Source organism: Camellia sinensis, chromosome 11, assembly GCF_055761805.1.
Source record: "Camellia sinensis isolate YWXY chromosome 11, ASM5576180v1, whole genome shotgun sequence".
NCBI classification, from domain to species: domain Eukaryota; kingdom Viridiplantae; phylum Streptophyta; class Magnoliopsida; order Ericales; family Theaceae; genus Camellia; species Camellia sinensis.
The window spans coordinates 7,110,007-7,137,673 of NC_138971.1; the positions used below are offsets into that span (position 1 = coordinate 7,110,007).

General features: G+C 38.9%; 1 protein-coding gene across 4 annotated transcripts in view; it reads left to right on the plus strand.

Moving 5' to 3' along the window:
• Nucleotides 1-27,667, plus strand: part of LOC114275085 (helicase-like transcription factor CHR28) — a 59,099-nt gene that overhangs the window by 23,618 nt on the left and 7,814 nt on the right. For 2 of the 4 annotated variants that reach the window (XM_028217071.2, XM_028217072.2), the window contains 6 exons: nucleotides 4,694-4,765; nucleotides 4,882-4,959; nucleotides 5,049-5,955; nucleotides 6,930-7,060; nucleotides 25,233-25,454; nucleotides 27,013-27,600. In XM_028217071.2, coding sequence (XP_028072872.1) covers nucleotides 4,694-4,765; nucleotides 4,882-4,959; nucleotides 5,049-5,955; nucleotides 6,930-7,060; nucleotides 25,233-25,454; nucleotides 27,013-27,600 — 1,998 coding nt within the window. The remainder of the gene's footprint in view (nucleotides 1-4,693; nucleotides 4,766-4,881; nucleotides 4,960-5,048; nucleotides 5,956-6,929; nucleotides 7,061-25,232; nucleotides 25,455-27,012; nucleotides 27,601-27,667) is intronic. The other 2 variants (XM_028217073.2, XM_082893510.1) reach the window with 1 other exon arrangement.

Genomic DNA, 27,667 nt, shown 5'->3' on the forward strand with positions numbered 1-27,667 from the left:
CACTTCTCCTTAAAACTCAGGTATTAAGAAGAGGGAAACCAGAGCCTTATAACTAGCACAGATAGGGCAACTTCAGGCGATGTAGGACACATTCCAACGCATTCTCTTGGACCACAACATACAGTAGTCAGACAAACGGCACACCAATCACAGGCCCAACCAAGCTCTGATACCAAATTGAAAAGCCTAGCCCACACTTCTCCTTAAAACCCATGTATTAAGAAGAGGGAACTGGGGCCTTATAACTAGTACAGATGGGGCAATTCTAAGCAATGTGAGACACATTCCAACACACCCTCTTGGACGACAACATACACTAGTCGAACAAACAACACACCAGTCGCAGGCCCAACCAAGCTCTGATACCAAATTAAAAAGCCCAATCCACACTTCTCCTTAAAATCCATATATTAAGGAGAGGGAAACTAGAGTCTTATAACTAGCACAAATGAGGCAACTTCAAGTAATGTGGGACACATTCCAACAATCCTTCTCCTGAACAGTAAACCTTATGTGTTGCAAGTCTCTACTTACTAAACTACATAATATGATATGATTCATTCCATGGTATGGTGTGATTTGTATTGCTTTACTCTTTTTTTTTTTTTTTTGATCAGCAACAAAAGAAGAATTTTATTAAAATAGAGAAAGAGGATAGAAAAGTACAAAGGAGGACAAGAAGTCCTCAAAAGCGAAAACCAAAAACAGAAAAATCAAACTAAGAAACACACACGGCCTTCCAATCACTAGAAATTAAGAAATGCGGGGTTCCTCTAAATGGGGGAGCGACCGAAGCCCAAAAAGGTGCCAAAAACCTTATTTTCTCTCACATTGAACAAATGTCAAAACTGTCATCTTCGAAGATCCTTGCATTCTTTTCCAACCATATAACCCAGAAAAGAGCAAAAACTGCACAAAGCCCTAACACCTTTGCTTTCTTGTTGCAGCCCAGGAATCGAAAATCAATAGAAAGCATAGAGCTACATGATTCGGGTGCCACCCAAGCAAGGCCATCCCATGTAAAAAATTGTTGCCACAAACACCTTGCCACTAGGCAGTGCAAAAAAAAAAAAGAAAAAAAAAAGAAAAGAAAAGATTTAGAGTTTCCCCCCTCTTCCTTACACATAATGCACCATTGAGGAGAGAGAAAACGGGCCTTCTCCTTTGAAGAACATCATTGGTCAAAATGTTTCTATGAACTAGAGACCATATAAAGAACCTCACTTTGAGAGGTGCAAACGACTTCTAGATTCTTTTGTGAAGAGGAAAGTATGAATATTTGGCTTCTCAATGATTTTTTCGAGAAAAGATTTGCAAGAAAATACACCAGAGGAATGTATAAGCCAAACCAATTTATCCCTTGAGGAGGAATACGAAGACAAATGATCAATGCAAGACAACAAGGAGGTTAAATCCCCAATTTCTCTATCAGTGAGATTTCTAGCAAAACTAAGATTCCATGCAATTGGAGCCAAACTAGAGCAAGCCAACGACGCAATGGAGAAACCATGAGAATTTGCAACCCATGAGAATTTGTACCCAAAGCAGAGTCTTCCTCAGGAATAGATACTACTCTACAGTTGAAGGAGTGTACCAATCTGTGGTTCATCCACCTCCTGAACACTAAACCTTATGTATTGCAAGTCTCTACTAACTAAACTCTGTAATATGGTTCTTTCCGTGATATGTTCCTCCCCCTTGCTCATGACGTTTATGATCACTACCTCCTTTACCATGATATCAACCACTATGACCACCCGTAGCCGACACTAGATTTTTTACCACCTCCTATAGTAGTTAGTAACCCACCTCCTATAGTAGTTAGTAACTAAAGCGGATCTCTCGCTAGAAGGTTGTGCAACTAAAGTAGAATCAGACAAGGAGGCCTATTGAAGTTGACTAATAACGGCACTCGGAGAAGGAAGCTCCTTACTATCTGGAATCCTTGATTTCACTGAATCAAAGAATGGAGGCAAACCAGACAAGAATAAAGAAAGATCATTCATAGGAAGGGAGAAATACTCCAATGAAGATCGTAAGTTCTATGGAGATTGTTGAGACTAGAGTACTTCTCTAGTGTCAACACAAGTTTCGTAGTTGGTAAGAATATTAGACAACTGATTTTATGGTTCATACTGTTCCATAGACAACTCTGAATCTAGGCATCTTCAACTCTCCAATTTGTAAACTTTGGATTTCAATGGTATGAGCCCATTGGGCATAGTTACTTCCATTTAGACGAATGGAGACTGAATAGAACTCGTCAAATCCATGGGCCCACCTTATCCAATCAAGAATTCCAATGCACTCAACTAGCAAAACATAAGAGGTAATAGTGCAAAGTAGGAGTTGTGCATGTCAAAATCCCTCAACCATGAAACATAGTCTTCATCACAAAACACATTGTAGCAGAATAGACATCTAAAAAATTTACTCCATAAAAAATTAGAAAAGTAGGATCCGTGATCGTTTTTAGTGGTTGAGTCAAGAAGTCCTTATCTGAGCTGAGACAATTGGAGAACAATCGAAGACCATAGAACAATTGAAGATCATTGGCACTGGGGGAAGCAAACTTTGTAGGCAATGTTTGAGGGTAGGGTTTGCAAAGAACTGGTCATGACTGGTCATGGGTGATCGTGAGTGCCTGTGACTTGTTGGAGATAGTTGTGAAGCGTTGCAATTGAGATGTGGTGCGACGGGCTGGTGGTCGACGATTGTGATGTAGGGTGTGATTGCGAATGATGATGATGCAGGTTACGGTGCTGGGGGTAAAGCGGGCAACATGGTGATGAATTGCAATTGGTCTAAACCTTCGACCAGTGACTTATTGGGACCTACCCAGAATGCCCATACATACTAAGACCTTGTTCACACAGCGAAGAAAGGCCCAGTGGAAGGGAATTAGCTTCCTGTCTTCTTGCTGGCTTGAATTAAGTAGCTCTTCATTGCTTGTCTGCATGTCCTTTTGAGACGCAAAGGCAGGGTCAAGGCAGCTAGGTATTGGAATATGGGGTCAACTACCCCATCAAATTTTAAATTTAACTAGATATGTAAAATGTGATACTAGTTATGGATGAGATTTTTCAGGTGACCACATCAATATGATTGAAAAAGTATGTAAAATAGCATCTCGGTTTCAATCTTGTCTTTTTGTTATCATTGAGGTCAATCTTTTGTTTAGTATTTGACAGAATCTATTAAACAAACATAAATATTAAAAATTAGGGTTTACTTTTTTGAAATTGAGGGAAACTGAATTGAGTTTGAAAATAAACAATTTCTAGAATTAATTTAATTTAGTGGAGGTTGGTTTTATGCAATTCATCTTTGTGGGTAAAAGAAAATTTTTAATGACAAAGTCGTCGTTCATTGTTGCTCTGATACTATGTTAGAATTTTGGAGAAATCCAACCCAAAATCAATTATCAATCGGTGGAGGGGCCTCTAGTCTATAGAAACCAAGCTTGGGTGGCTTAGAAAAGGATGCGGGACAAGTCTAACATCTATGAATCTTTTTCTTTCGTTCTTTTTTCCTCTTTTCAAACTATGTAATATTGTTTTAGGTGATAAAACAAAAAGTTTAGTATTCCTTCTATCTGTTTCTGTTCCTTAACTTTCCTATTAGTTTTACTGGAACATAAACTTTTGTGGTAGTCTTTTTGGTATGAAGATGAGCTGTTTCCCTGTTGCGCTTGCCCATCGCTAGGAGGTCCAATGGCATCAATGGGGCCTCAGTTCTGTGTTTATGGAACACATTTACGGGCTGGGTGGTTTCTCAGTTTGGATGGATTATTAGGTGAACCAGTCCAATTTTAGCATCCTTATTTAGGTCGTATCTGGTATTTTTTTGGTTAATATAGTTGATCCATTTACCAGAGGATGTCTATCCCATTATGTTTCCTTTGATATGCATATTGTTTCAATTTTTTTATTTGTTTTTAATTTCAAATTAATATTGATATTGAGAAATTAAAATCGCTCGCAAAAGTAAATCTTGTCAACACTGTAGATTTGTAGATTTAATCTACACCTAGATTTCAACTTAAATCATCTAGGCCCTTAATGCAAAACTGTTGAAACTTTGTAGATGACTCTTTTTCATCATTGGACTCCTTTTAGCACCATATCCTTTACCAGCGTTTGCACTTTCATTTTTGTTCCTCTCCCAACCCCCCCCCCCCCCCCCCCCCCCCCCCCTTCATAGTTTCACATTTTTATTTGCTATGAAAAGGTCTGTCCTTGCCCTAATATTCCTACATTGAGGGCAGAAAAGTACCTCAAAGATGGAATTGTTTCTTACTTTTTATCTATGATTGAATTACTTGTGTTGCTCACAGCTGGCCTGGTGCTGCATCAAAATCCTGATTCAACCAGTTATTAGTTCGATTTAATCAGCAATACCAATGTCTTTTGGGATCTTGTGACCTGAACTAACCTTATTGTATTACTAGGGAAGTTGGAACACATAATTGAAAGAAGGGGAGGAGTGATGGTTCAATGATATCTATTCTTAATGGATGTATTTTGCATCATAACTGTTCAGCTCTTGGGATCTAGTTCATTAGTTTAATTTTGATGTTAGAAATCTAGAATAAAATTGGTCCTTCAAATTTCTTGTACGTTAATAACTATTGAATAATAATCCTTGATTGGAAAATCAACAGTTGATGGATATTGTTCACAATGTATTGTAGGATCTTAACCAACCTAAAGTTGAAGCAACATTACCTGATGGTCTTTTGTCTGTCTCTCTTCTACGACATCAGGTTCTCTCTCTCTCTCTCTCTCTCTCTCTCAATTTTTATTTTTGATCTATCTTTGTTAATTTGTCCTTCCATTTGCATGTGAACATGTTCTAATCTTGTATTATTTTATTTTACAGAAAATTGCTTTGGCTTGGATGCTTCAGAAGGAAACAAGAAGTTTACATTGTTTGGGTGGAATTCTGGCTGATGATCAGGTTAATAATTAGTAATTAGGTTGACCTTGCCCATTGTTTGGGATTTTTATAAATCTTCTATGCAGACTTATTCTGCTGTTATTTTACAGGGCCTTGGTAAGACTATCTCAGTGATTGCCCTTGTACAGATGCAGAGATTCTTACAATCAAAATCTAAACCAGAAGGTCAATCCGATCATAAACCTGAAGCCTTGAATTTGGATGATGATGATGAGAATGGCAGTGCCACTCTGGAAAAAGGCAAGCAGACTGGAGAATCTGATGATGTTAAGTTAATTCCAGAAGCGACTACTTCTATTTCGGAGTTGAGTAGGCGGAGGCCTGCAGCTGGGACATTGGTTGTGTGTCCGGCAAGTGTTCTTCGACAGTGGGCCAGGGAGCTGGATGACAAAGTTGCAGATGAAGCAAAACTTTCTGTTTTAATCTATCATGGAAGCAATAGGACGAAGGATCCTCTTCAATTAGCAAAGTATGATGTGGTTCTTACGACATATGCTATTGTGACTAATGAAGTTCCTAAACAGCCTTTGGTTGATGAAGATGATGAGGACCAAAAAAATGGGGAGAAATATGGATTATCTTCTGAATTTTCTGCTAATAAAAAACGGAAAAAGACATTTAATGTTGGTAAGAGAGGAAAGAAGGGGAGAAATGGAATTGATAGTTCTGTTATTGATAGTGATTGTGGTGCACTTGCAAGAGTTGGTTGGTTTAGGGTGGTATTAGATGAAGCTCAAACAATCAAAAATCACAGAACACAAGTGGCTAGAGCCTGCTGTGGCCTTAGAGCTAAAAGAAGGTGGTGCTTATCTGGTACACCCATACAAAATGCAATTGATGAATTGTACAGCTACTTTAGATTCCTGAAATATGATCCATATGCTGTTTATAAGTCATTTTGCAATACAATAAAGTATCCGATATCTAGAAACTCAATTCATGGTTACAAAAAGCTTCAAGCTGTTCTAAGGGCTATAATGTTACGCCGAACAAAAGGTGACTAACTCCTATGCCTGATTCTTTTATGTGTGTGGGTATGTTTATGTTTTGGACCATAACAATGGATGTGTCTCAAAGTAGTTTCATCCTGTTGCACAGATTGTAATTCAGTTTTTATGTGCACTGACATGAACTTGTGTGTGTTTTGAATTCTTATTAGAATGTTTTGCAAATATTTTTCCCACAATATACTAGTTCTTTTAGGCATTGGAGCTGTGGAATATGCCGGAATATGGAACGTGAGATCTCTAAATCATGGAGACAACATTCTTTTAGAAAATCTGTGAACAATAGAAACCTATCTACAGATCTTGTTCTTTGTCATAGCTTGATGCTTCTGCATAGCTCGTCTGTTGCTGTCAGGAGTGCTTTCTAGCTGATCTTTCTATGTGGCCATGTGGTGCACATTTTGCTAGTTTGGGAATAATTTTAGCAGGACTCTTGTCAACCCAAAAAAAGGAGTCGTCCAGCTATTTTATTGACCCACTTTTTTAATCATTAATATTAAAGAATAATTCAAATTGTAGTTTTTATAATTATATAATAATAGAAGTATATATTATTGGTTGTGTTCAGTTGACATGAAGGTAGCAAATATATATAGACTAGAAAATGTGCACGAGGGTGCATGGCATAAAAGAGAGTACACTGTTGCATTGATATTTAGAAATTTGAAATTGAGCTACAATTTTGGAGCCAGTTGTGCCCTGTTTTTCATTGCTTAGTTTTTTCTTATTTTATTTCTCCAGCTGGCCTCTATTTAGCTATTTATCTGCACATGTGAATATGGTTGTGTTTTTCTGGATTATTTTATTTTATTTTATTTTTTTCTTTGTTTAACTTTGGTTGGTGCTACTTTGTTCAACTTTTGTTGCTCAAATGTATAGATCTTATATACTTGTGCCACACTAATGTGTACTTGGAGTTTTTTTTATTTCTTCGGTGCTGATCATCATCAACCTGTGTCCTAGGCACATTGATTGATGGGGAGCCTATAATTAGATTACCACCAAAGACAATACATTTGACTAAGGTGGATTTCTCTCCAGAAGAGCGGGCTTTCTATGCAAAACTGGAAGCTGATTCACGCTCACAATTCAAGGTGTTTTTCCCCCCTTTATTTTTTGTTCATTGTTTCCGACTTTTTTTCATTATTTTGTTTTCTATTTTTGTCTTTTATTCTTGAGGAAGCTTTAGATGCTTGTGCTGGATGGTGAGTTAACGATCAAGTATACTTGGTTGTAGCGCATTGCTATATGCCAGAGATGAAAACCTGTCTCAACTTTTGAAACTAAGAGTTTCATACTAGTGTTTTTTTTTTTTTTTTTTTTGAGATCAAGTAGTTCTTGTAGCTGGTTTTGCATGCATGAAATACAGGAAGCATGGTGGTGAAAAATAGCAATGTCTTACTCTAGGCATTATTTGATCCACACTGAGAAACTATTTTCTTTCAAAATTCTTGTACTGGCTTTGTGCACAAGTGCAAGTATACTGTTGCTAATTTCCTACTGCATAGAACTTTTGGCGCTTTTGGAGGCATGACAAGATAATGCAGTTTGCATAATTGGTCATTTTTTCATAGAGGTACACTCTATGAAACAAGGATAAAACAAAAGGAAAATAATCACCACAATGATGTTCAAAACGTATAGGGGATTCTTGTAATTTACCCTTTTTGGAGAACTTTCAACTAATGTACTGGGAGTTCCAAACCTTTTGGAATAAAACTGCGGCTGCAACATTACCCCTTCACAGTTATGTCTTGCATTTGTTTTTTATTTATTAAAATTTCATCCAATCTTACTATGCTAGCATTTTATGAGCGAAAATCGCCTTTACCTTATAAGAAATATGAAACAAAAGCCTAATATGAAAATATTATGGCTTTCCTTTATTTCTTCTGTATATTCTAGTACTTCTATCAATAAAAAAAAGCCTAATATGAAAATATTATGGCTTTCCTTTATTTCTTCTATTAATCAGAAAACCAAAAGCTGCGGCCTGCAACCTTATCCCTTCACCAGCTATCTCTTGAATCTATTGTGTATTTATGACAATTGTTAAGTCTTCTTCTCCAGCATGAGTCTTCGGTTGTATTTAGTTCATTTGCTCGTTTATCCGAATAGTTTCCTTCCATTTGTGAGAATATTAGGTTAGGTTTATATATATGGTAGTGTACATTGTGTATATGAGGCAGTGTTTCCTTTTCTTATATGGCAGTAGGTTTATATATATGGTAGTATATATTGTGTTTATATATGGCAGTGTTTCCTTTTTCTATATGGCAGTGTTTTCTTTTCCTTTTTAGTCTTAGGGTTAGAATTACTATATGACACAATTTGAATATACAAAAAACATTCAGAAATCTTATATGGTATCATAGTCGTGTATGAAAACCTAGCACCGTCGATTGTTGAGTTTTGAACGACCTCTTTCTGCCACAAGAATTGCGATTGTACCCATATCGTAATCGACATTGGTTCTTGCCAGAATCAAGCTCATCTAGCATTGGAATCATCGTACCTCAGCTTTTGGTTCGTGTGATTGGTCCATCTGATTTACACATCTGGGTCACATCTCTTCGTTGCATGTGTGACTCGCATGGGTGACCCATTTGGTTCGAACCCCTTTGTCACTCCTCTGACTCGCGTGGGTGACGCATTGCAATTAACTCTGCTTCTCTCTGGTCCTCTTCTTCGAAACTTCTTGTTCTCTGTAAGCTCTGTTAGCTGGTTGCTTTGTCTCTCTCATTCGACCCATCTAGGTCGTTCGTTCGACCCATCTGACTGTTGCATCTGGATCGACCAATTTAAGAGACCGAAGATTCGAGTCACGAAGCTTCTCTCTGTAACGATTTCGCTCTCTCTGTAGTTCTCTAATTTTGTGGGTCTCGATATCTCTCCTCTGAGTTTGACCTATCAGTTTTGTGTTATTACACTTAGACCCTATCAGTTGTCTTTTCATTTTGTGGTTTATTGCAATGTCGAATGATAAGATTGCTAGGGCCAAAAATAGGTTGTTGGTTTCAGATCAATGTGCCGTCTGCCATCAGTGGGGCTATTAGAAGTACCACTATCCCAAGAAGGGACGCCTGTCTACCTCGTCTTTTCAACAGTCTCAGAACCAATTTTGGGCTCCTCTTGCTAGTTATTGCATTTGCTTCGGCTCTTGATCCTGACTTCGCTTCCTTGAGTGCTCAAATTAGTCAATTTCAGCATATACTGTCTACCTCCTAACCGTCCCCATCTGCCTCCATTATTTCCTCTCTTTATTCAGGTTTGCTTGGGCCTTTTTCAGGTATCTTCGTCTGTCTGGATTTTTGACTCTGGTGCCTTTCATCATATGACTTCTCATCTCTTCTTACTTCAAAATTGTACTTTCTCTCCTTTTCTTATTACTGTTAATGCTGCTAATGGGTCTGATATGTCTGTTATATTTGTTGGGTCTGTCTTTCTGTCTACTATGTCTGCTGTTTTTATTCCATCTGTCCTTTATGTTCCTCAGTTATCTATCAGTTTATTTTCTATCAGTCAGCTTGATGACTTCGGTTTTGATGTTATCTTTTCTTCTTCCATTTGTTTTGTCTAGGATCGGATGTCCAAGCGGCAGATTGGGACTGGTCGTAGAGTTAGAGACCTCTATGTGGTGGAGAGCCTACATCTGCATATGACTACCTCTCTGACTGTTTTTTTCTCTTTTGAGTTAGATTCTTTGTTCACTCCTTTCTATTTGTGGCATTCCAGATTAGGGCATTTGTCTGCTGACCGCTTACGGTCTTTAGCTTAATCAGGTATATTGGGTAAAAATTTCTCCTAGTCAACTTACCGATTGTTGGGAGTATAAACTTGCCAAAATAATAGCCTTACCTTTCTGCAAAAGTACCTCTATATCTGATACACCGTTTTCTTTAGTTCATATTGATCTCTGGGGTCCTTTTGTTCTCACTAAAAGGGGCTCTACATACTATGTTTCATTTGTTGATGACTACACCCGTTGCACTTGGGTTTATCTTATGACTCATAAATCTGACTTCTACTAGATATACCGTACTTTTCAATCTATGGTCACTACACAGTTTGGGTCTATTATTAAATTGTTGCGGTCTAACTTTGGTGGAGAATACTTTAAAACTGAGTTCTGTGAATATTTGGCCAATTTGAGTACCATTCACCAAACTCCCTGTACTGATACACCTGCCCAATTTGGGTAAACACCGTCATCTCCTTGAGATATCTAGGTCTCTCCTTCTCTCTGCCTCCGTTCCGACTTCGTTTTGGATGAGGCAGTTCTTACTGCTGTTTTTCTTCTCAACCGTATACTTAACCCTCTTCTTTCTGGTCGGTTTCCTTACAAAGCTTTGTTTTCTCAACTTCCTTATTACACCCTCCTTCGTGTGTTTGGGTCTGCTTATTTTGTCCTTTTATCCCGTAAAGATAGGACCAAACTTAGTGCTCGGTCTGTCCTATGTGTTTTTTTGGGTTATAGTCTTACTTAGAAAGATTATCGTTGTTATGACCTTGTTTCCCGTCGCCTTTATGTCTCCTGCCATTTTGCCTTTCTCAAACGTCTACCTTACTTTCAGCTTCCTCCTTTCACAGCCCTAGTTTCCAAAGAGGATTTGTTTCATATTAATCCATTTCCTTATGAGATCCCTCTTGATGAGTATCTTTGTTGTTCCCCATGAGTTTATTCCTTCTTCTTATACCACCCCTCCTAATGAGTCCTCCACTGACCCCCATGAGTCTGTTCCCTCCTTTCCTCTTCCTTTCTCGTCTGCTCCTTCTCCTTCTCATTCTCCTCCTTCGGTATTAGTCTATTTTTGTCGCAAGGCTCTCCCTCCACCAGTTGTCTTTGCCCCTGCTGCTGATCCTTTTGCTTTTGACGACTTTGATCTTGCTAATCGTAAGTATCCCCTTCGCATCCATAAACAAGTAGTCAAATTTTGTTTTGCAAAAACATGTTTTTCTCCTTCATATTGTACATTTTTGTCCGCTATACACTCTTTTTCAAAACCTCAGTCTTACAAGGAGGCCTGTCAGGATCTTCATTGGATTCAAGCTATGGAAGATGATTTGTCTGTTTTGCAGAAAATTATTACTTGGGAGTTGATTCATTTGCATGCTGGTAAGAATCTGGTTGGTTGCAAATGGGTCTACAAAGTCAAGACTCATTCTGATAGTTCTCTTGAGCACTACAAGGCTCACCTGGTTGCCAAGGGTTTTTCTCAGGAGTATGGTATTGATTATGAGGAGACGTTTGCCTCTGTTACCAAGATGACTACTATCTATATTTTGATATCTGTTGTTGCTGTTCGTCATTGCCCTCTTTATCAGATGGATGTTAAGAATGCTTTTCTTAATGGTCATCTCATTGAGGAGGTTTACATGTGTCCTCTCCTGGCCTTCACCATTCCTTTGGACAAGTTTGTCGTATTCGACGTGCTTTGTATGGTCTGAAGCAATCTCCTCGTGCTTGGTATGATCGCTTTCAGACTGTTGTTACTGAGCTTGGGCTTTATCCTTCTGTCTAGGACTCTGCTTTGTTTCTCCTCCACACTTCTGCTGGGTTTGTTGCCTTATTATTGTATGTGGATGATATGATTATTATTGGCTCTGATTCTTCTGCTATCTTTGAGGTCAGGTAGCATCTTTTCCGCACCTTCGAAATGGAGGATTTGGGCCCATTGCGGTATTTTCTTGGTATTGAGGTAACTTTTTCTCCCAATGGCTACTTTCTATATCAGGCCAAGTATGCTAATGAAGTTATTCACTGTGCTGGTCTTACTGACACTAAGATTGCTGATACCCCCATTGAGCTTAATGTGAAACTTAATACTATCGATGATGTTCCTCTGTTTGATCCTATTTTATATTGGGAGCTCGTGGGTTACTTAGTCTATTTGACAATTACTCGTCCTGATCTTGGCTTTGCTGTTCATGTGGTTAGTCAGTTCGTTTCTGCTCCTCGTTTTACACAGTGGGCTGCTTTGGTTCGGATTCATCGCTATCTTCGCGGTACTATCTTCCAAGGATTTCTGTTGTCCTCTACTTCTTCCTTGGCTTTAGTCGCCTATGCTGATGCTGATTGGGTTAGTGATGTTATAGATCGTAAATCCACTTCTGGTTTTTGTATATTTCTTGGCGATTCCTTGATTTCTTGGAAAAGTAAGAAACAAACTGTTGTTGCTCGTTCTACTGTAGAAGTTGAGTATTGTGCTATGGCTTATACTATTGCTGAAATTGTCTGGTTTCGTTGTTTTCTCTCTGACTTGGGCGTCCCTCCGTCTTCTCTGACCTCCCTCTATTGTGATAATCGTAGTGCCATTCAGATTGCCCATAACACTGTCTTCCATGAACGAACAAAGCACATTGAGATTGATTGTCACTTTGTCTGTCAGGATCTATCTTGCTTTCTTTCGTCTCTTCGACTCTGCAACTTGCTGACTTTTTTACGAAAACTCACACCACTGCTCGGTTTCAGTTTCTTCTTGCAAACTCTTAGTGTTTTATGTTATAACACCTTGAGTTTGAGCGAGGGTATGAGAATATTAGGTTAGGTTTATATGTACGGCAGTGTTTCCTTTTCTCAGAGTGTATAGGTGTATTTATGTGCTAGTGTTTTAGGTTTAGATATATGACAGCGTTTCCTTTTTTGAGAGATTGTATAGGTATATATATATGGCAGTGTTTTCTTTTAGTCTTACGGTTCGGTTTACTATATAATCATATATATTCTTGTATTAGTACACAATTTTGAATATACAAAAGTCATTCAGAAATCTTATAGTTATGACCCTGTTTCCAGTCGCCTTTATATCTCCCGTCATGTTGCCTTTCTCAAATGTCTACCTTACTTTTAGCTTATTCCTCTCACAGCCCTAGTTTCTAAAGAGGATTTGGTTTATATTGATCCATTTCCTTCTGAGGTCCCTCGTAATGAGTACATCTCTAATGTTCTCCATGAGCTTATTCCATCTTCTCCTTGTACCGCCCCTCCTAATAAGTCCCTCTCCACTGACTCCCATGAGCCTGATCTTGCTCCTTCTCCTTCTCCTTGTCCTTGTCCTTCTCCTTCTCCTCCGATGTTAGTGTATTCTCGTCGCAAGGCTCTCCCTCCACCAGTTGTATCTGCTCCTGCTGTTGATCCTCCTGCTTCTTACGACTCTGATCTTGCTAACTGTAAGTATCCTCTTCGCATCCGTAAACAGGTAGTCAGACTTGGTTTTGCAAAAACATATTTTTCTCCTTTATACTGTACGTTTTTGTTTGCTATTTACTTTTTTTTCATAACCTCAGTCTTACAAGGAGGCCTGTCAGGATCCTCATTGGATTCAAGCTATGGAGGATGGGTTGTCTGCTTTGCATTGGAGGAAAAGTTGTCTGTTTTGCAGAAAACTAGTACTTGGGAATTGGTTCCTTTGCCTGCTGGTAAGAATTTGGTTGGTTGTAAATGGGTCTACAAAGTCAAGACTCATTCTGATGGTTCTATTGAGCGCTACAACGCTCGTCTAACTGCCAAGGGTTTTTCATAGGAGTATGGTGCAAAATGAGACCATGATTTATAGTTGTGACTCTGCCACCATATGTACAAGAATAAGACAGAAATTACATATTCCTGGGTTCATATATGGAATGCAATGAGTAGAAGGTTTGACAATAGGTGTAAGAATTTATGTATTATTGATTGATATATGTTGTTGTTTTATTATGTTGTTGTTTTATTACAAATGGTGAGTGGCTCATTATATAGGAGAGGGTGAGTGTAGTAGGTGAGGAGTAGGTGTGGTAGGTGATGGTAAATTGGTGGTAGGTGATGGTAAATTTTAACAGCCCCCCGCAAACTCAAGGAGGATAGAAACTAACCAACTTGAGTTTGGAGAGAGTAACAAAACAAGAAAATACATAAAAATAAAAGAGGATAGGAGACACTGTATGGTCGTGTCAGACCATTGGTGAAGACACTGGATGGTGGTGTCATAACGTTGTAGAGGACATGAGATGTCGGTGTCAGACCGATGTAGAAGACAGTTTATGGGGTCATGTCGGACCGTTGTAGAAGACAGTTTATGGGGTCATGTCGGACCGTTGTAGAAGACAGTTTATGGGGTCATGTCGGACCGTTGTAGCAGACAATGGTGTGACAGTTGTTGTGACAGTTTACGGAGTCTTGCTGGACCCTTGTAGAAACTAACCGGAATCAATGTCGGGACAGTTTACAGAGTCTTGTCGGACCCATGAAGGAGCTAACCGGAATCAATGTCGGGACAGTTTACAGAGTCTTGTCGGACCCTTAAAAAGTCGCACCCTCAAAAGGTGTGCCCAATCTTTCAAAAGGCGTGCCATCAAAAGGCGTGCCCAATCCATAAAAAGGCGTGCCAGATATGATGGCGAGGCACGTGAGGGCCTTGGCTGGCGCGCCCGTTTGTCGTCTAGCGTCTAGTGGCGCGCGATACGCGTGGCTGCCTCGGCTATTTAACCAAGGTTGATGCTGAGGCTGAGGCAGACAAAAAACTTCTGAAAATCCTCTGAAAAAAAAAAACTCTTCCTTTGCTGAGAGAGAAACTCTGTAATACTCTGTAACCAACCCGTCTCTGAAACACTCAGCAACATGGCCTCTTCTTCCCGTCCAGCTACCCAGAACCTGGCCTTCTCTTCCCGTGGTCTGCTCACGCTTTTTCCAGAACTGAACGACCACAAGAGAAATAACTGGTGCGGTGGCCAGTGAACCTCAACCAAACACCTCTGGTTTTGCTCCGTTGAACTTTCCGATGCGGTCGGTGGAGCAAAAAATGGCGGTGCAAACTGATATTGAGGCCAATCAGTATACTCTGAAGTCATGTGTGGAAACCATGACTGCGGTCACAAACTTGTCGCACCGGCTGCAGAGCAGGACAAATGAGGTGCAACAGTTAAACTCCCAGCTGGCTCTGCTCCAACGCATGTATAAGGATGCGCGAGCAGAGATAAGTGTGCTAAAGGCAGAAAACAAGGAGCTGAAGCGGAAGGCCACCGTGATGTTCCGATTTGGAGGGCCGCCATATGCTGCAGTGGAAGAGCAGGGAGTAGTGATCATACCCAGTGGAGTGGGAAACACGGAGGCAACAACGGCAAGGGCCGCCCAGGACGGAGGCAAGAAGAAAAGACCGGCGGCAGAGTAGAGAAGAAAAATCCCGCCTGTGGATGAGGTTGTTGTGTGTGTGGGTGTGTTTGTTTGTTTGTTTGTTTTTTTTTTTTTTTTGGTGTAAAATTGTGATCAGGGTTGATCCCCGGATATGAATAAAATAAATGTGTTGTGCAAACCCGAATGGTAGGAAGGACATGCAGAAAAAAAGGGGTGAGAATGTGGGAATTGTTTTATTTTTTATTTTTGTATTTATTTATTTTTTTTTGAAAGAAAGAAGATAAAATAAAATAAATAAAAGGAATAGTGAGATCAGACGGCATGGTGTAAAGTGGATGAAAAGAAAAAAGAAAAAAAAAAAAAAGGTGAAGATTGATTTAAAAATAAAAAAGAGTATGGGTGTGGGCAAAACCAGCTGGATACCTAATGGCCAATGTAATATATCATACTATAATAATATAATATATTATAATAGAACATACCAAATTGCTTTAGCAGCATATGGCGGAGGGACATGCCCATGTGGGGCAATTGCTTTAGCAGCAATGTCTGTTCCAACATTAATTGTCTCATGGGTTTGTGTGTATAATGCTCTGGGAGAGATGATTATGTTGGAAAAAAGAAGAGAGAGACTTGGGACCCTATGGGTTGTCAAAAAGTAGAATAAAAAAAAAATGCACATGGGTTGGAAAGTAAAAAAAAAAAAGAGAGAGAGAGAGAGAGGTGTATCTTGATGACCCTTTTCTCCAGACTGATTATTGTGACTCTGATTTAAGACCAATAGATTATCAGAGAGAAATGGATGACATGAACCCGTTCTTAAGGCAGCTGCCGCGTCTCGAGCTTGATGATGAAGGAAAAACATATAGCAACGGCTCCTATTGGGCTTCTTCTTAGTCTTCTTCTTGCTCGGAGCCGGCGATGGAACAGCCACAGCCGGAGGAGAAGAAGCCGGCACTGGAGGAGCAACAGCTGGCGCGGTGGCCAGAGAAACAGCTGGCGTGGATGATACAGGAGCTGGAACAGTTGGTGTCGTCGGAGCCGTAGCTGGAGGAACTGAGATGGTGTCAATGCCAAGCTTCTTGGGTGCCATGGACCTTTGGCAAACCGTCAACCTGGAAGAGCATTTATTAATGCATCTGCTTAGGAGATTTTGTTGACTGCTGGGCATCGGTCTCAGGAACTGAAGGACTCCTGCTTTTTTTCTTTCTGCATTTTGTTGCTGTCTATTTTGACAAATGCTCTGCTAGAGAGAGAAAGTGTGAGAGAGGTCTTGCGAGTTGATGGAGGTCTCAAATTGGTTGAGGTCCGGCGGGCGGCTAAGGCGAGGTTGCCGCCCGCCGGTGAAGCGAAAAATATTAAATTCTTAACCTTGCTCTGATACCATGTAAGAATTTATGTATTATTGATTGATATATGTTGTTGTTTTATTACAAATGGTGAGTGGCTCATTATATAGGAGAGGGTGAGTGTAGTAGGTGAGGAGTAGGTGAGGAGTAGGTGTGGTAGGTGATGGTAAATTGGTGGTAGGTGATGGTAAATTTTAACAATAGTGCTGGAAATTTGTGTTAATGTATATAATATGATAGTGGTGTTGGTGAAGGATAGTGGCATGTATAGAATATGATAGTGGTGTTGGTGGTAGATAGTGACATGTATATAATATGATAGTGGTGTTGGTGAAGGATAGTGGCATGTATAGAATATGATAGTGGTGTTGGTGGTAGATAGTTGCATGTATATAATATGATAGTAGTAGATAGTGGTAATATATAATATGTTAGTGGCATATAATGGGTTATCATGATGTTTGTAATATCTCCTATATAAGGAGTGCCATTTGGTCTTGTAAGATAAGAAGTTTTAAATATAACAGAAATATATTCCTTCTTCCTCATATTTTCGGAGTTCTTCTTCCTCATATTTTCTAAGTTGGTATCAGAGCAACAAAAAACACAGCAGCCCTAAAACCGTCATAGCCATGTCGGAAGTCACGTCCGAAACCACTTCAACCCCTGCCGCTGCCATTCCGGTGAAAACGTCCAACTCTCACTCTGTCCAAATCACCACCATCCGCCTAAATGGTGATAATTTTCTCCGCTGGTCACAATCTGTCCGGATGTATATCCGTGGGCAAGGAAAGATCGGTTACATCACTGGTGACAAGAAGGCTCCTGCTGTTAATGATCCGCTATTCGACAGTTGGGACGCTGAAAACTCCATGGTTATGACATGGTTGGTCAATTCCATGGAGGAGGATATAAGCTCTAATTACATGTGCTATACTACTGCACAAGAATTGTGGGATAATGTTAGTCAGATGTATTCTGACCTAGGAAATCAATCTCAAGTTTTCGAATTAACTTTGAAGTTGGGAGAGATTCGTCAAGGAGATGATTCCGTCACCAAATATTTCAATTCGTTGAAAAGGTTGTGGCAGGATCTTGACATCTTCAACACATACGAATGGAAATCGGTTGACGACTGCAACCACCACAAGAAAACTGTGGAAGACAGCCGTATTTACAAGTTTCTTGCCGGCCTCAACATTGAGTTCGATGAAGTGCGAGGAAGAATTATTGGCAGACCTCCTCTCCCATCCATTGGCGAAGTATTCGCCGAAGTCAGAAGGGAAGAGAGCCGAAGGAGCGTCATGCTTAAGAAAAAAGGTACTGGTGAATCAATTGAAATTTCTGCTTTAATTAGCGATGTTGCGGCCAACAAGGCTGCAAATTACCAGCGCAGGTTTGATGATAAGCCACGGGTCTGGTGTGATTTTTGCAACAAGCCTCGCCATACACGCGAAACGTGTTGGAAGATCCATGGCAAACCTGTCAACTGGAAAAGCAGCAAACAAGGAGAAAAAAATCGTGGCTTTCCTACCGCTAATGAAGCCGATTCAGGTCCCTTCAACAAAGAGCAGATTGATCAACTCTTAAAGCTGATAAAATCCAACTCCTCATCCGGTACTCCTAGTGTTTTGTTGGCACAAACAGGTAGAAATCCTAAAGCCTTCTCTTGCCTAAACTTCTCTCCGTGGATCATAGATTCCGGTGCCTCCGATCACATGACTAGTTTTTCCCATTTATTTAGTACCTATTTCCCTTGTTCTGGTCATGACAAAATCAAAATAGCCGATGGTAGTTTTTCACCTATTGCAGGAAAAGGATTTATTAAACTAACTGAGAAAATTAATCTCAATGCTGTTCTTCACGTCCCCAACTTAGCCTATAACCTTTTGTCTGTCAGTAAACTATCTAAGGATTCTAATTGTCGTGTTACATTTTTTGAATCCCATTGTGAATTTCAGGACCAGAACTCGGGGATGATGATTGGGCGTGCTAGGATGCTTGAAGGTCTTTACTACTTTGATGAAGTACCTGCTAGTAATAAAAAAGCTCAGAGCTTTAATAGTACTAGTTCAATCTCTGTTCAAGAAAAAATAATGCTATGGCACTATAGGCTAGGACATCCTAGTTTTCTTTATCTGAAACATTTATTTCCAGAATTATTTAAAGGGATTGATTGTTCTTCTTTTCATTGTGAAAGTTGCATTTTTGCAAAATTTCATCGCTCTACTTATTTGCCGAAACCTTACCAGGCTTCCAAACCTTTTTATTTGATTCATAGTGATGTTTGGGGCCTTTCTAAAATCACTACTCTTTCTGGTAAAAAATGGTTTGTTACATTTATTGATGACCATACCCGCTTATGTTGGATTTATTTGATGAATAAAAAATCTGACGTGAAAAATTTATTCACAAATTTTTATAATATGATTGAAAACCAATTTCAAACCAAAATTGGTATTTTACATTCTGATAATGGAACAGAATATTTCAATGAGCAGTTGGGTGAGTTTTTGGAAAAAAAAGGGATTTTTCATCAATCTACATGTCGGGATACCCCTCAACAAAATGGCATTGCAGAACGAAAAAATAAACATCTACTTGAAGTAGCACGTGCTATAATGTTTTACATGCATGTTCCTAAATATTTATGGGGTGAAGCAATTTTAACAGCCTCTTATTTGATAAACAGGATGCCTACAAAGGTGTTAACATACAAAACACCTTTTGATTGTCTCAAAACTTTTTTTCCTGACACGAGGTTGTTTTCTGATTTACCCGCCAAAGTTTTTGGATGTACTGCCTATGTTCATGTTCCCAGTCAATTTCGTTCAAAACTTGACCCCCGTGCTATAAAATGTGTTTTTTTGGGTTATTCCTCAAACAAAAAGGGGTATAAGTGTTTCGATCCTCAAACCAAGAAATTTCATGTGAGTATGGATGTGTCATTTGTGGAAACAAAATCCTATTTCCCCAACACTTCTCTTCAGGGAGAGACAAGTGGAGTAGAAGACCGTTTTTGAGATATTTCTATCCCGCTCCCCAATGTCATTTATCCTACCCAAAAACCACATCTGTCTGATAGTGATCACTTAGGAGAACCAAGTTCTATGGTGCCTAGTCAAGAAGATTCTTGTTTAGGGGGAGAAGTACTACAAAATGATCTGAATCCTGAGCTTCAGGTTTATACTAGGAAGCGATTTCATCTGAGGAATAATGACCCGAATGTCCATCCTAATGACCCGAATGTCCACCCGAGTTCTGGCATCAAAATTTTAGGTAATCCTATTCCTTCTATTTCCGACCTTGATGTTCCTATAGCAATTAGGAAAGGTGTCCGAAATTGCATTAAACATCCTATTGCAAATTACCTCTCCTATCAAAGACTGTCTAAAAACCATAGAGCTTTCACATCTAGGATTTCACACTTGTTTGTTCCAAGGAATATACAGGAAGCATTGGATGATCCGAATTGGAAATTAGCAGTCATGGAGGAGATGAATGCTTTAAGGAGAAGTGGTACTTGGGAGATAGTTGATCTACCCAAAGACAAGAAAACAGTTGGGTGTAAATGGGTGTTTACGATAAAATGTAACGCAGATGGAAGCGTTGAGAGATACAAGGCGAGACTGGTGGCTAAAGGCTTCACTCAAACTTATGGGATCGACTATCAGGAGACGTTTGCTCCTGTTGCTAAAATAAATTCCATCAGAGTACTGTTATCTCTTGCAGTAAATTCAGATTGGCCTCTACATCAACTTGACATTAAAAATGCATTTCTCAATGGTGATCTTGAAGAGGAGGTGTTCATGAGCCTACCGCCGGGATTTGAGCAGAGACTTGGAAGCGACAGAGTATGCAGATTGAACAAGTCATTATACGGACTCAAACAATCACCAAGAGCGTGGTTTGAACGCTTTGGGAAGGCAGTTATCAGTTGTGGCTTCTCGCAGAGTCAAGCAGATCACACAATATTTTATAAACATTCAAAAAACAGTAAAATTGCAATTTTGATTGTTTATGTTGATGACATCATTTTAACTGGTAATGATGAAGCAGAGTTAGCAGCCCTCAAAGAGAAACTCGCAAAAGAATTTCACATTAAGGATTTGGGAGCCCTCAAGTATTTCCTCGGAATGGAATTTGCAAGATTCAAGGAAGGTATATTCGTTAATCAGAGAAAATATGTTCTTGATCTCCTTGGAGAAACAGGTATGCTTGGTTGTAAGATGGTGGAGACTCCGATCGAGCCTAACTTGAAGTTACAAGCTGCTAAGGCTGAAGAAGTCAAAGAGAGGGAACAATATCAGCGGCTTGTAGGGAAATTGATTTACTTGTCTCATACGCGGCCTGATATTGCCTTTGCAGTCAGCATGGTAAGTCAGTTCATGCACTCACCAGGGGCAGAGCACTTTGAGGCCGTTTATAAGATCTTAAGATATTTGAAAGGAACTCCAGGGAGAGGCTTACTGTTCAAGAAACATGGACATCTTCAAGTTGAAGTATACACAGATGCAGACTGGGCAGGAAGTGTTACAAACAGGAGATCAACATCCGGATACTGCTCCTTTGTAGGTGGGAACCTAGTTACATGGCGGAGTAAAAAACAAAATGTGGTAGCTAGAAGTAGTGCAGAAGCAGAGTTCATAGCTGTTGCCCATGGAATCTGTGAAGTAATGTGGATTAAAAGAATTCTTGAAGAATTAAAGCTTTCTCACCCGACACCTATGAAGGTCTATTGTGACAACAAAGCAGCTATATCTATAGCTCATAATCCAGTTCTACATGATCGCACAAAACATATAGAAGTGGATAAACATTTCATTAAGGAGAAAATCAATGCTGGCATAATCTGTATGACCTACCTTCCAACAGGTGAACAATTAGCTGATGTGCTAACGAAGGGACTACACAAGAAGCAATTTGATAAGCTGACTAGCAAGCTGGCTATGGAAGATATCTTCAAACCAGCTTGAGGGGGAGTGCTGGAAATTTGTGTTAATGTATATAATATGATAGTGGTGTTGGTGAAGGATAGTGGCATGTATAGAATATGATAGTGGTGTTGGTGGTAGATAGTGACATGTATATAATATGATAGTGGTGTTGGTGAAGGATAGTGGCATGTATAGAATATGATAGTGGTGTTGGTGGTAGATAGTTGCATGTATATAATATGATAGTGGTAGATAGTGGTAATATATAATATGTTAGTGGCATATAATGGGTTATCATGATGTTTGTAATATCTCCTATATAAGGAGTGTCATTTGGTCTTGTAAGATAAGAAGTTTTGAATATAACAGAAATATATTCCTTCTTCCTCATATTTTCGGAGTTCTTCTTCCTCATATTTTCTAAGTAATAGGTTTACTTGTTATCCTTTCCTCATTAACATGGCTATTATCTTCTATAATAGTAAGGAGGCTGACGGGTATAGTAGTTGTGGTATATGTTTCTTAGAAAGTCCAGTTGAGGTGGTTCTTCATAAATGGAAGGCTGAAATTTGTTCACCTTGTGATGTATTAATAGCTTCATATGGAGGATGAGTGGTTGTAGACAATATGCCCTTTCATTATTTAAAGTTGGATTTTCCCTAAAAAATTGGCGAGTTTTGCGGTGGTATGATTGAAGTTTATTGAAGAACAAACCACTTTTCCATCTTGTTTGAGGCTTGAATTAGAGTTTAAGGCTCAAAATGTGGTTTTATTGCATGCCAGTTGGCATCCTCATTGACAGAGAGATGTTAAATGTTTGACTTGGAGCTCTATTGAGGCCAAACATGGGTAATGGTGGACAGAGGAGCACCAGTCATTCAGGTAGCACAAGAGTTTTGTCCCTCCAACCTAAAGTTGAAGAAAGAAGAAAACCTAAAAGTGGGTTATGTGGCAACATACGGGTGAAGAAGGATGTGAATCTGATCTCTTGGAATTTTAATTCTTTTGGGTTCTTAACAATCTTGATATCAATGATTTGACTTCAGTATTTAGGGAAGATTTTGTATTTAGGGAAGAGTTTAAGAGGAACTTTATGAAATAGCATCCATATATCACTTTTTTCTATGTTTTCTTAGTTAAGTTAGGGTAGCTAAATGGAAATCAATGAGGAGAATTGAGAAGGAATATAATTTTCTACAATACTTCTTGTAATAATCTTGCACTGATCAAGATTATTGCAAGAATGATTGTGTTTTGAACTTAAACCATCCACTTAAATCATAATTGATTGTATTTTAGACTTAAAAATCACCTACTTAAACTAGTATTGCAAGATTATTGCAAGAAGAATTAGTGTAGAGAATCTCAATCCGATTGAGAAAGCATCTTATGTGAAGATGGTGCTTTGTTGAAGTACTATAATAGTTGGTATTGGTTTTTGTTTTTGGAGTGGAGGTCTTGAAACTTCATTTCGTACTTTTTTCTTTTACTTTCCTCTAATTGTATTTGTGCCCCCTCGGAAAATTCTTTAATTAATTTATTTGGTGCTTACCAAAAAAGAAGAAGCCTAAGTCTAGTCAGCTTAATGAGTGCCTTAGCATCGCCAACACACTCTAGACCATGGCTATCAAAATTCCAATCCAGATCGTACGATCCTAAATTGCAAAAATGATCCAAATTGTTGTAGAATTGGTGTTATAGCAAGATCGCAAGTAGGATCGTTTAGGACCATGTGGGATCGTAAGTGGGATCGCTAAATTTATGATTTTTTACCTTATTTTTTAATCAACGTCTTGTTTTTTTATGTTAATTTTAATAGAAAGGAGAATCTTACAATCCTTGATCCGATCCTACGATTCGATCCATGGGACCCTCTCACTGATACGTAGGATTCTGATTTTAACAACCATGCTTTGAGATTTTGTGATGAATGCAACCTAACATTAGGGTTGACTCTGAAGACTATAAAGTCTTCTTGCAGTCAGATTTTGTTATTTTGATTACTACAAGTTTTCTTTAGCTTTTCATCCCAAAGCTCCTAATTCTGCAGCCTCACCCTTTTGCTACAATCTAATTTTGGCTTTCTAGAATTACTTTCAACCAATTCTGTCTTTTTCGCATTCCAACTATCAATCACTTTGGAAACCATACAAACTTTAACTTGCTACGTATGCAAACCTTAGTTGCACGAAGCGGGAGCGGGGGCAGGAGCGGGGGCGGAAGCGAGGAATCGTGAGCCGATAGAAGTTTCTTAGGTTGGGAGCGTCTCGGGGAGCGGTAATATATATATATATTTTTTTTAATGCACATTAGAAGTTTTTTTATAAATATGATCAGTTAAAACTTAAAACAGAGATGAAGAGAGAAAGAGAACAACGATTGAGAGATGAAGAGAGAGAGAAGCAGAGACGAAGAAAGAGAGAAGCACAGAGACGAAGACGATCCATCAAGATCGAGATCGACAGTGAGAGAAGAGAGTGACGAAGCTGATCGAAGCCCTCAGAGACGAAGACCATCGTGATCGATAGTGAGAGCCGTAATCGTGATCGATGATCGAAGCCCTAATCTAATCCAACTACAAAGCTGCCACCACTGGTCCACTGTAAGTTTCTTTCAACAATCCTTCTTCTTTCTCCTCTCATGTCGACGTCGAAGGCTAGGGTTTCTCTCTCTCTCTCTCCTTTACGATCCCATCTTGGACTGAATCGCGTTTCTCTCTCCACAGAAACGCGATTCTTACACGTTTCTTTCTAGAAACGTGGAATCGCGATTCTTACTCAGAATCGCCACCTGGTTGCACGATTCCTGCAACTAAGATGCAAACCCTGGCCCTTATGTCGATTCTATCAGCCCCTAGAATTATGTCCTTTCTTTAGCTAAGTCCATCACAATGTATGCATCATTATATTAAGTTTAGATTTGTCACCCTGTGTTACTTTCTATTTGGAGATCTTTTGTGTGAGGCTAGTAAAGTAGAAAGGATGTGGAATATTTCCTTTAGGATGGAAATTGGATTGTAGAGGAAAGATCATCTAGTCTGCTGGAATGTGGCAGGTTAACATGACTGTTAAGGAATCTTAGCACTCGTGGGTATGTGGCTGTGGAGATTTCTTAGAGACTTGAAACCTTGAGGGCTTTGCGATAGTAAGATGGTATATTCTGCAGCTAAGAGTTCTGCTAGGGAGAATCATTACTGTCCGGGGAAGTCTACTATGCTATTTCTTAACGAGTTTTCCAAGAATGTTAGATATGTTATAGGCAATGGAAAGTGTATTTTCTTTTGGGTGGAAGCTCATTCAGTTAAAGGCAGATACTTCTGCAACACCATAATCTATACAATTTGAACACTTTTTCATGTTTGGATAAGAAACCAATATCATAGCATTCAATCTGCCAAAGACATTATTACCTAAACAAGAATCACTTCCCAATGAGTTCCTTGAAGAAGAAAAGGCCTGAATACACTTGGGATCCTTAGGGTTTGGTTTGGTTAATTAGCACTTAGTTTAATGTTGCCATTAGTGATTCTTAGCACTTCAAAGTCGTATGTGTGTGTGTGTGTGTGAGAGAGAGAGAGAGAGAGTTGTCTAAGCGTAGTAGTTTGGTCATCACAGAGTTTGTCTAAGCGTAGTAGTGTTGGAGTCTGTTAAATGATACCTCAATAAGATGAGAATGTGAGTGGCGATGCATTCACTTTTGTTGCTTTGTTACCTATCTACCATCTAAATCTAAATGTCTTCATTTTTTTGCTTTTCTAATTTAACATTATGAACTGTTTTTTGGACATTTTTAAGGACCGAAACCATGTTTTCTAGTCTTCATTGATTTTCATTGTCGTGTATCTTGAATTTATAAATTTGTCCTGCAGGCATATGCTGCTGCTGGCACCGTGAATCAAAATTATGCAAATATTCTATTGATGCTTTTGCGCCTTCGCCAGGCTTGTGACCACCCACTACTTGTCAAAGGTTTCAGTTCTGAGCCTGTTAGAAGTGACTCGTTGGATTTGGCAAAGAGAATTCCTAGGGAGAAGCTGATCAATTTATTGAATCTCTTGGAAACTTCCTTGGCCATTTGTCGTTATTGCAGTGTGAGTTTTTATTGATCTTAAACTTCTTTTCTTCTCTAACATGGTATTAAATTTTTTTTCTACTGCGTGTAAAAACTTGTCGAGAAGTTTTCTGCTTGTACAACAGTCAGTGTGTATGATCTGGAATGGCTAATATTACTGTGAATTCTGCAAGTTCTTGGTAGGTGATGTACTGCTTATTTTCAACAGATAAATGTATAATTTGAATTTTTGTTGGTGATTGAAGTGTTTTGGAATTAAGACGCTGTGACCTGGCACAATGGCAAGAACTATCCACCTTTAGGGTTGTGGTGCTGGTACAAGTCCTGGGAGTCAGCCTATCCCCAAAAATGGTGGGGGTAAGGTTTCCTACCTACTACCTCTCTCCTAGACGCTGCTGCAACTAGGAGCCTCGGACACTGCATACAACCTTTATGACCTCTAGTTAAGTGTTTGTAATTGGAATATTCATGATGATTGCAAAATCTGATGATATCTAACAAAAAAAATGTAAACTTTCAGCAAATACTGTTCTTAGAAGCATGTCAATCAGGATAGTTGATGGAGACATGTAGGTGTGACTATCTACTAAAGCATTTATGGAGGTTTAAAGTATGATGCTTCTAAATTTAATTGGCAAGCTTGCTCTTTGTGCTTAGGATGAAGAGTCAACAGTACACAAGATGACTTCTAGTAGTGATTCCGCGTGACAAGAACCTGGCTTTCGTAGCATTCTAGAGAGTGAGAGTTCTTATGCATGATGGATAGAGATGCATCAGAATACAGTTAAGGTTGAAGTCTCAGAAATTTCAATTTGGTTTCATTACCTTTTTAGGTTAGTTCTTTGGGAACCAACCTTCAGCTGGGATCTTTGGAAGCAATTTTATGCCATCTTCATGGAATTGTGGTTGTTTTTCCAGTCTTGGTTCTGTGAATATTGGGAATTTGAAAAATCACCTGCAATGCGTTTTGCCTTTGGATCTTTAATGAATTGTTAGGAAGAAAAGTACTCTTAACTAATATAGTCAACTGGTGACCTCTATCTGATGGTGCTATTTGAAATCACTTTGGCCATGATCTTAATTTTTTCTATATTTCTTTTAGTGTCATGAAGTTATTGGATAATATATATATATATATATATGTTTTGGATATAGTGAAATATTCTAGTTCATTTAACTTCTGCTAAATAGAATATAGTGAAATATTCTAGTTCATTTAACTTCTGCTAAATATTCTTGGGGTAAGGGCTGAACGATGTTCTTGCTGCGACATAACTATCATGAAAGTGTAAGTATTGTGGTTGCTGGTAAATTGATGTCTTATATTACTGTTGTATGTATCTCTTTTTTTGTTTTTTTAAAATAAAATTTTCTTTTCTTTTCCCTCTTTCATTCGAGAGTGACACTTATTTGCAGATCATATTTGTGGTTTGTGTTCTGTTAATATTTTAGTGCTTGCCCTTTTTACTTCTTACTCTTGTTTTCAAATGAAAAAAGTGATGGTATCTGAAGATTATATAGAAACAGTAAACATGTAGCACTCCCATTGAATTTCCTACTATCTGATTCTTTTATAGGATCCGCCTGAAGATGCAGTTGTTACTATGTGTGGACATGTCTTTTGCTATCAATGTGTATCAGAATATATGACTGGAGATGATAATATGTGTCCTGCTCCTGATTGCAAGAAACAAGTTGGTGTTGATGTTGTATTTTCCAAAGCTATCTTAAGGAGGTGTATCTCTGAGGATCCTGATAATAATTTGTCATCTTCGTCTGAGTTTCCGGGGAAATCTATAATTCTGAAGAATGAATATAGTTCTTCTAAAATCAGAGCTACTCTTGAGATTCTTCAGAAACATTGTAAATCAAAGAGTCCGACTTCAGAATCACATAATTTGGTGCGATGCAATGGAGATTCGTCATATTCAGGAAAGGCATTCTCAGACAGTTCTCATTCAGGAGTTGGGGCTGCAACAGTAGTAGACCTGGACACTGAACCTGAAGGACCGATAAAAGCCATTGTCTTCTCTCAGTGGACTAGCATGTTGGACTTGGTTCAAATTGCATTGAACCAGTCTTGTTTGCGATATAGAAGGCTTGATGGGACAATGACTCTGAGTGCAAGAGACAGGGCTGTGAAAGAATTTAACACTGATCCCGAGGTTTTCCTCTTATCTCGTAAAAATGTGAAAAGAATTGCCAATTTTTTCGTACTGTTTGTGTTTCTTC